Genomic DNA, 10,057 nt, shown 5'->3' with positions numbered 1-10,057 from the left:
TAATTTTCTTCAGGTAACTTTATATACTGTAACCAGACAAGCCTGCCTGTCAGTAGGAAGATAACAGGAACGGATCTAGCTGAACACTGTGAGCAGGACGCACTGTACTAAATGTAAATAGTCTAGCTGCCTGACCGTGGTACTAATAGGATCAAATAGAACACCTGTAATTTTCTTCAGGTAGCTTTATATACTGTAACCAGACAAGCCTGCCGGTCAGTAGGAATTTAACAGGAACGGATCTAGCTGAACACTGTGAGCAGGACGCACTGCACTAAATGTAAATAGCAGGAACGGATCTAGCTGAACACTGTGAGCAGGACGCACTGCACTAAATGTAAATAGTCTAGAAGATAACAGGAACGGATCTAGCTGAACACTGTGAGCAGGACGCACTGCACTAAATGTAAATAGTCTAGAAGATAACAGGAACGGATCTAGCTGAACACTGTGAGCAGGACGCACTGCACTAAATGTAAATAGCAGGAACGGCTCTAGCTGAACACTGTGCGCAGGACGCACTGCACTAAATGTAAATAGCAGGAACGGATCTAGCTGAACACTGTGAGCAGGACGCACTGCACTAAATGTAAATAGCAGGAACGGATCTAGCTGAACACTGTGAGCAGGACGCACTGCACTAAATGTAAATAGCAGGAACGGATCTAGCTGAACACTGTGAGCAGGACGCACTGCACTAAATGTAAATAGCAGGAACGGATCTAGCTGAACACTGTGAGCAGGACGCACTGCACTAAATGTAAATTGCAGGAACGGATCTAGCTGAACACTGTGAGCAGGACGCACTGCACTAAATGTAAATAGTCTAGAAGATAACAGGAACGGATCTAGCTGAACACTGTGAGCAGGACGCACTGCACTAAATGTAAATAGCAGGAACGGATCTAGCTGAACACTGTGAGCAGGACGCACTGCACTAAATGTAAATAGCAGGAACGGATCTAGCTGAACACTGTGAGCAGGACGCACTGCACTAAATGTAAATAGCAGGAACGGATCTAGCTGAACACTGTGAGCAGGACGCACTGCACTAAATGTAAATTGCAGGAACGGATCTAGCTGAACACTGTGAGCAGGACGCACTGCACTAAATGTAAATAGTCTAGAAGATAACAGGAACGGATCTAGCTGAACACTGTGAGCAGGACGCACTGCACTAAATGTAAATAGCAGGAACGGATCTAGCTGAACACTGTGAGCAGGACGCACTGCATTAAATGTAAATAGTCTAGATAGAAGATAACAGGAACGGATCTAGCTAAACTGAATACAGTGTATATATATATATGCAACACCTGGGATGCATATATATACACAATACACTGTAAGTGCAGCTAACTGACTGACTGTTCTGCCTAATCTATCTAACTCAAATCAAATGACACTGTCTCTCTCTCTCTCTATCTCTCAGCACACCGGAACACACACTACACAGGGCCGCCGTGCAGGCGGCCTTATATAGTGTGGGGTGTGTACTAAATCCCCTGAGCCATAATTGGCCAAAGCCACCCTGGCTTTGGCCAATTACAGCTCTCTCTACTGACAGCGCTGTGATTGGCCAAGCATGCGGGTCATAGTGCATGCTTGGCCAATCATCAGCCAGCAATGCACTGCGATGCCGCAGTGAATTATGGGCCGTGACGCGCCACACGAATTTAGCGCGAACGGCCCATAACGTTCGCAATTCGGCGATCGATCGAACAGCCGATGTTCGAGTCGAACATGGGTTCGACTCGAACACGAAGCTCATCCCTAATCACCAGTATGGAAAGGGGCAACAATGCCAGCCCATTGGCCTTGAGACCACTCCTTTCTCTCTCTCTTTCTGCTATCCTCTCAAAAGTGGTTATAAACACTTGTGCTTGGAAACACATAGCATAGCACATAGCATGACATTACATGACAAAACATGAGTTTTACATAAAGCTTTTCTAATGGTCTTCTTTGTCATCTAAAAAGTTCTATTGATTTAGTAAAAACTATTTTTCTTTATTTTTTTATACTGTAAGAGATGCTGTATAGAATGATCACCCATCCGCCCACTGAGTACAATATATTGCTTATCAATCATAAAGATCCAACATATATCAAAACCTACATCAGGGTTTCTGTACTTGGGAGAAAAAGGAGAAAATTATTTGGTGAAAATATTTGAAAAAGTATTATAGGTTGCTCATAAATCAAACTAAAACTGATTTTTTTTCAGATTTTTCTCTATTTGTTAGCTTTAACTGTATATAATCTGATCTGGGTATTTATAAAAACTTTGTTCTAATTAATAGCCCTGTAGGTGCATAAAAATGGTAAACAAATATTTTGAGGATAACCAAAGTGTATTGAAACTGCTACATTTGGTTTGTGGGGTACAATGACCCCTGGTCATGTAAGGGTAAGTACAACCACGTGCACCCAACATGTTTACATTTTATAAAGGACATTGCTGAATTTTTTAAACAACTGAAAATGGCACAGAAATAAAAAGTGTCAATGTTCACAATTACATTTTCACCATGATGCCTGGATTAATTTTAGGTGAAAATACGACTTCATAAGTGCCTCCATAAGGTCCTTGTTCCTCAGGCTGTAGATCAGAGGATTCAGCAAGGGGTTAATGAGGGAAGTTATGACTGTAAACAGTTTATTTAAATTGACTATATCATTGGAAGAGGGGACCAAGTAAATAAAAATGAAGCAGCCATAAAAGATGAAGACCACGGTGAGGTGTGATGTGCAGGTGGAGAATGCTTTCCTCTTTCCAGTCTTGCTATGGATTCTAAGGATGGTACTGAAAATATAGATATAGGGAAAAAAGGTCAAAAGAAAGGCTCCCAATCCTGTACTACCACCTAATACAAATATGACCATCATGTTTATGAAGGGGTCAGTACATGTAATTTGATATAAGTGTGGGACGTCACAAAAGAAGTTGTGGATGGAAGATGTTCTGCAGAAGGACAACCTGAGCAAAAATAAAGTATAAACCAAAGAGATGGAATATCCTGCAACCCAGATCAGAGAGGCCATTTGAATACAGACTCTCCAAGACATAATTAGTTTGTAATGTAGAGGGTGGCAGATGGCAATGTATCGGTCGTAGGACATTGCTGAGAGCAAGAAAAGTTCTGAGCAAACAAATGAGATGTAGAAAAAGACTTGGGTTATACAGGCAGGAATGGATATTGATCGGCTTTTTGTGACCAAATCAAAGAACATCCTTGGTGAGGTCACTGATGAATAGCACAAGTCCAGAAATGCCAAGTTGGCAAGAAAAAAATACATTGGGTTGTGCAGATGGTAGTCAGTGAGGACCAAGAAAAAAATAAGAAGGTTTGTGAAAAGAGTCATCAGATAGATCAGAAGGAAGAGCACAAAAAGTGCATTCATGGTCTGTGGATGGTCTGATAGACCCACAAGAGTGAAAGAGGAAATCTCTGTCAGATTTCTCATATTATTATTTTTTTCTCTGTTTAAATGTATCACTATAGAAGAATTATAAAATTATGAATCTGGGGATGAATTGGAAAACCTGTACGGTGTACCTTCACAGTGCATTAAGGTTTACATGTAGGCATTTCTAGCACTGAATGATTTATTATTTTATAAAATGTCGGCATTCCCGCAGGATAAAGCTTTGCGTTGTTAGAACACAAAGCTGAAAGTCTCATTATTGATCTCTAAAGATGTAATTTATAACACCTTGGGAACCCCTTTTCTATAATTGAGAACAGTCTTTAAAATTTGAATTTAGAATCCACAGAAAGTGTTTTTACCTTTTGGTCACCTATTTTATTATGTTGGCTAGTGGAGAAAGTGATCTAAAACACTATAAAAGGAGCATTGCTTTTCTTTTTGCTTCCATCATTTTGTAGCTACATTTTATAAGGGCTGCCAAAAAAAACTTAATTGAATCACACAGTTGATAGGCAGTAAGGAAAGTAAATATTGTCCAGGGTCAACACAGTTTGGTAGAAGCAACAACAGTCCAAAATGCAGAAACACAAGACACAGGTAGCTGTCTTACTGAAAATCATTAGGTCTGGCGCTACATGGTACAGAGGTGAGACAGCTTAGCTCCCACTAAGCCTGCTGAAATCAGCATATAAAACTGCTCCAGGAGCTCACCCGCAGCCGACTCACCTATCACCAGTGCTGGGCACATTAATGGACCGGTTCATTGAACGATCCTGCCCGCAAACACAGCACAGCCAGACTGACAGCTCAGAGCTGCCCGTTGCCAAGACCAGCATGGCGGGACCCGTAGCCATGGAGGATCTCCCTGAGTAGAACTCCCGGCTCCCTCTCAACTCTGAACCATTTCTCTCAGCAGCTCCGTGCGCCCCTGCAGTGACCGATCCTGCATATGCCCGAATTGCTGAAGCTGTGGCAGCCCTTCTCACCCCCACCATCTCTTCAGCAGTGGAGGCGGCTGTCACACAGGGCATGGCTCAGCTTCAGAAGGAGCTGGGAAAGCAGCTGCAGTGCATACAGGAAACAGAGCACCTCATTCATAGAGGATGAAATGCTTCAAGCATCCAACACTTTCCATGCGCATGATGAAGCTTTACAGGCTATCCAGGATAAGTTAGAAGACCTGGAAAACTGTTCCAGGCGGAGCAATTTGCATATTATTGGCATCCCAGAATCAGTCAAGGCTAACGAATTGGCAAAGCTGTGCTCCTCCGCCATCTCCAAGGCACTGGGGTTCGACACACAGTGCATAGTGGAAAGGGCGCATATGCTGGGTCCTCTTATTGAAAACAGATCATCTCCAAGGCCAGTCATCACCCGCTACCTGAATTATGCAGACAAACAGCTTATACTACAAAAGTTTAGGCAACAACGCACCCTGCAAGTTGATGGCCATAATCTCTTATTGTTTGCAGACTACTCTGCAGAGGTGTCCCGCAAATGCAAAGCTTTCGGCCAGGTCTGCTCTGTTCTTTTTCAACAACACCTCAAATTTTCCCTCGCCTACCCCGCCATCCTACTTCTCACGACATCAGATGGCCAGCACATGACATTTCACTCCCCTTTAGAGGGGGAGCAGTACCTCAGATCTTTAAATCTAAAGCCTTCAGAGAAAATGCCACCAGCCAGGAAGGAGTCCCTCTCTTGCAAGGATCAACGCAGCCCACGAAAAAATGCTCCCAAGAAGATTAAGTTTGGATATTTTTCTAGCCGCAGGCGATTATACTGACTCTCGGAGGGAGCCCAAGGTCAGCTCCTTGTGTTTTTTCTTTTTTTGACCCAGGTCTATCCACAGATCTGGTAACCTCCTGGCAATTCTGAGGTTGCATTTCTACTCACTGTAACGGACCTGATGATCCAACTAGAACCTGGTCTTCTGTTTCTTGGTTATATTGGTTACTTAAGTTTACTGTTACCTATATATTACCCTGTTTATGGCACTGGAAGGGATGCTCTACCTGAGGGTGCAGTCTATTTGTACTACCTATGCCTCACACCGCTCCTGTAGAGCATCTTCTCTACTTGCCAGTGGACTAGAGCTTTAGGGACCTAGAGCCTAGTGATACACAGTGTGGAAAAAAGTGAAGCCAGTGATACAGACATTTTATAGTTTTGTTGTTTATTCCCTTTTATTGACCTTTCTGAACCTCCTCCATCCTCTTCTGGATTTTCCCATCTGCCTACCTTTCCCCTCACTTTTTACGGGTAGCATCACACTCCTTTTCTGCCCATGGTTTTGGTCTTCTGGGAGTACCTATTCCACTAGCTAAAAACCCATTACCCCTCCCAATGGCCACCAAAAAAATATGTCAAAGGTCTTCGCTCCCCTATAAAACGCATGAAGGTACTACGTCACCTTAAACGCTTACGGGGTGACATTGCCCTACTCCAGGAAACCCATTTATCAGAAATAGACTTCTTCCATCTCAAAAAACTTTGGGTAGGGGAGGTGGTGGGGTCCCCAGCTGTAGGCCCAAAAGTAGGAGTTATCATACTGCTGCACAAAAGCCTTCCTTGTACTATTCAGTCAGTAATTTGTGATGACCTTGGTCGTAAAGTCTCCTTAGACCTTCAGTTTTCATCCCGTATTATCCAGATAACCAACATCTCTGCCCCAAACTCTCCCAGCTCATCCTTTTTCAAAGACACACCTGCGTAGATCATGCAACACCCACTGCCCCTTCACATTGTAGGAGGTGATTTTAATATGGTAATGCACCCAGATGAAGACCATAGATCACGTAAACCCCATAGGGCTAGGTCAGGAGCCACACTTACACATGCAGACTACCCACTATCTCATATGGTGTCCGCATTGAACATGCTAGACCCCTGGCACCTTAGTCACTCTACAGACAGAGAATTCACTTTCTACTGCGCTTCTCAAGACTCCCTGGCCAGACTAGATTACTTGTTCTGCTCCCCCTTCTTCTCCCATCCATCTGTAATTCTACTATACATGATATGGCCATTTCATATCACTCTGAGATATCTCTAACCATAGACATTCTTCAAACATTCAAGCGACCCCTAAAATTTGGAAATTACCCAATTACTTAGCACAAGATGAGGACTCCCTACATACCATACGTACGACATGGTCGGACTATGTCTCTCTTAACCAAGAGCATATGAGTGATCCTATTTTATTCTGGGAAGCAGGAAAGGTATTCCTTTGAGGCAAAATTATTGCCTATACTTCCTCTTTTAAGAAAGCCACATCGCAAAAATACAAACAGGCTAGTGAAACCCTCTGTCAAGCCCAATGTAATTTAGCAAGTTCTGACTCGCCAGAACACAAAACTGCTTGGCACAAGGCCACACACGCTCTTTGGATCTATGGGTAGATCAGCAAGAACGGTTAAAACAGTCCTTTCTAGATGTGCAACTTCATAAATTTGGCAATAAACCTGGCAAACTACTTTCTAGGCTCACCAAAGGCGCTTATAAACCAACACATATCATGGCACTTAAAGACAGCGCAGGCCAACTTACACAGTCCCCACAAGAAATTTCTACAATTCTAGAAGCCTATTATACGGCTATATATTCCAAAGATCCAGTAGACAAAGACACAGCCCACTCATTTCTAGATGGCATAGTACTTCCCAATGTCCCAGCTAAATGATCTCAATGCACCCATATACCCAGAGGAAATAACTTTCACAATTAAAATGTTGGCGAATAGCAAAGCCCCTGGTCCTGATGGGTATTCTGCCGAGTTCTTTAAGGCAATCAGTGAAGACATCCTCCTCAGCCTCCAATCCCTTTACAATGCAATGTGTAATGGAGACAGATATATGCCTACAGGTTCTCAGGCCTATATTAAAGTCCTTGCCAAGAGAGGGAAGGACCCCTCCCTTCCTGGTTCTTACCAGCCAATCTCCTTACTTAATCTGGATGCCAAAATACTGTCCAAAATTATTGCTTCCAGCCTAGCTCCTTTACTTCCTTCTTTAATTCACCCGGCTCAGGCTGGCTTTGTCACCAGCCACTCTGCAACCTCCAACATCTGCAAAGTTCTGGCAGCCCTTGAGTATGCCAAATCTCATCCATCAGAATATTATAACATTGGACAGCAATTATAAAACTGACGCAGAAAAGGCCTTTGACAATGTCAATCTCAACTGGTTTTTCACAGTCTTATTTAAATTTGGTTTCACGGGACGTGTCCTTGACTTCTTGCAGAACATATACTCCAACCCATCGGCCCAGATTATCACCTCCGGAGGCATCTCAGGTAATATTCCCCTCCATAAAGGCACAAGACAGGGGTGCCCCCTATCACCCCTTTTGCCCAGCTTGGCCTTGGAACCTCTTTCGAGATACCTGCTAACCTTCGCCCTCCTCTACGGTATCAAAATTGGTTCAAGGGAGTATGGCATTGTTTGCTGACAATATGTTGATCTTTACTTCAAACCCATACTCCGATCTTGATACCCTACGATCAGTTTTAGACATCTTTCGTACCTGCTCTGATCTACGGGTAAACTATGACAAGAGTGAAGTTCTGCCCCTTACTCAATCCGTCTCTTCGCGATGGGATGCATCTTCCCTGTTTCCACTAGCCCAATAATTTATTGTTTATTTAGATATCAGGCTAGGGAAAGAACCCTTTTCACTCTATCACCTCAACTTCCCCCCATTGTTCACTAAAATTATGAAAGAGCTGGAGGCCTGGATGACTCTACCTTTTTCGTGCTTCGGAAGATGCCACCTAGTTAAAATGGTGAGTTTTCCTCACCTTCTATACCCTCTACAAACTATCCCCCCCCTTGAAACATTAAGAAGTGCAAAAACTCAATAAGGCTATTACTTCCCTTCTATGGTGTAAGAAAAGACCTTGCATTGCTTTGTCTAAGCTGCATCCTCCCAAAGGCAAAGGAGGAGCTAACCTCCATGATATTAGAATGTATAACTTGACATGTTTGCTTAGGTATGGATTAGATTGGGTGTCTCAGTCTTCCATTTATGCCAATTATACTTTAGAATCTAGTCTAGCCTCTCCTTACCATCTCTCTGGTATTTTACATAGTAAAATACAACCCCTCCCAAAGGACTTACAAAATAACATTCTAATCCGCGACACGGTTATTGCCTGGTGGGAGATCAGGAAAAAGCTTCATCTGCCTCCGACATCTCTTGATCCAAGGCAATCCCATGTTTCCTCAAGCAATGAAATACAAGGTTATGACATTTGGCGCATTAAGGGCTTGGTAAAAACAACCTCTTTATTCCACCTGGATACAATGAAACCAAAACCCTTCTATGAGTTAATGATCGAGTTTCAACTTCCTTCAATGCACCTTCTATATCATAACCAGGAGCTTTCATACACAACTTACAGCTGCCAGGATGCTTCAAAAAGATTCCGTCTATCCATGATTGATCGTCTGCTTAACAAATGCACCTACCCTATCTCCGATATTTACAAATCATTACGTTCAGACATTAATACCAATACGGCCAAAGTACTCTTTAAGAACTGGCACAAGGGCCTTCCAGAGGTTTACTTGTGTGACAAATTTCTGGAAGGCTATCTGAAACTCTGTAAGTGCATCATTAATGAAACATGGAGAGAAACTCAGTTCAAATTAATCCATAGAGCCTTCATCCCGTTTCTTTCCTCAAATTCACCATCACACTTGGCAGCATATCCACAATGTGGATCCAAAAAACCCTCACTCTTCCACCGCTTTTGGCTCTGCCCTCCAATCTCCACCTTTTGGGACCATATCATCACCTTCATACATAGAATCACAGAATTACTCATTCCCAAGACACCTCAGCTATTGCTATTTAGTTACAGCTTACCCAAACATCCACACCCTGAAGAACTCAGGATATGTATATCTCAATGGACCCACCTCTGCCTCCTAGCGGCCCGTAAAAATATTTTTAAAGTATGGACTACCTCTCACCCACCTACCATTTCTGCAGTGTAGAAAGACCTCATGACACTGTCCTATCAAGAAAAACTTGACACTGTACTGCAAAACTATGCTCCCACTAAGCAATTCTATATAAGATGGCGTTCATTTATCAAGCATACTTTCTCACAGCCCGAGATTAGGACTTTATTGACTTCCTTCCAGTACACCGAATGGTATCTGAAGGCCAACATGACCGACTCCCTGGGCAAACTGAAACTTGCAAGCCAATAATGCCCGGTAATATACTTGACTGTCTATATTATTTCTGACTCCTAATGATCTACACTGTCTATTGTATTTTTTCTGTGAGTACTCTCAGTTTTGTTCTGCTAGAAGTCATCCAACCCTCCTGTTAACTCTCTCTCCATGTTCCATGCCAGAAAGTTTTACTATATAATAGTTAACACAATACAATTATTCTCTATATCGTTACACTTGTTATTGAACAAAATCCAGCTCAACTTATTATCTTTACCTTCTTATCTTTACCTATGCTTACCCGATTGTCATGATATACTGTTCATCTATTTAAACTACCACTGTATCTTTTATGCATTAAACTCTGAATAAACATTAATAAAAAACAAAAAACAACAAAAAAACCCCACATTGGTCATTGTACCACATACACTTGC

General features: G+C 42.6%; 1 protein-coding gene across 1 annotated transcript; it reads right to left on the bottom strand.

The window, feature by feature from the left end:
* Window positions 1-2,526: 2,526 nt before the first annotated feature.
* On the bottom strand, window positions 2,527-3,520 carry LOC141102319 (olfactory receptor 1G1-like). The gene has a single exon (XM_073591278.1). It carries the CDS (start codon window positions 3,466-3,468, stop codon window positions 2,527-2,529), a length of 942 nt encoding a protein of 313 aa, XP_073447379.1. The 5' UTR covers window positions 3,469-3,520.
* Window positions 3,521-10,057: the final 6,537 nt, after the last annotated feature.

The sequence above is a fragment of the Aquarana catesbeiana genome, linkage group LG07 (genome assembly GCF_042186555.1).
Source record: "Aquarana catesbeiana isolate 2022-GZ linkage group LG07, ASM4218655v1, whole genome shotgun sequence".
Classification (NCBI taxonomy): Eukaryota; Metazoa; Chordata; class Amphibia; order Anura; family Ranidae; genus Aquarana; species Aquarana catesbeiana.
Note: the sequence above shows the minus strand (reverse complement) of the source record. Positions and strands in the feature narration are given on the sequence as shown.

What these genes read in the sequence shown, in the direction of transcription:
- LOC141102319 (XM_073591278.1), bottom strand. Translation starts at nt 3,468, where the DNA reads ATGAGAAATCTGACAGAGATTTCCTCTTTCACTCTTGTGGGTCTATCA.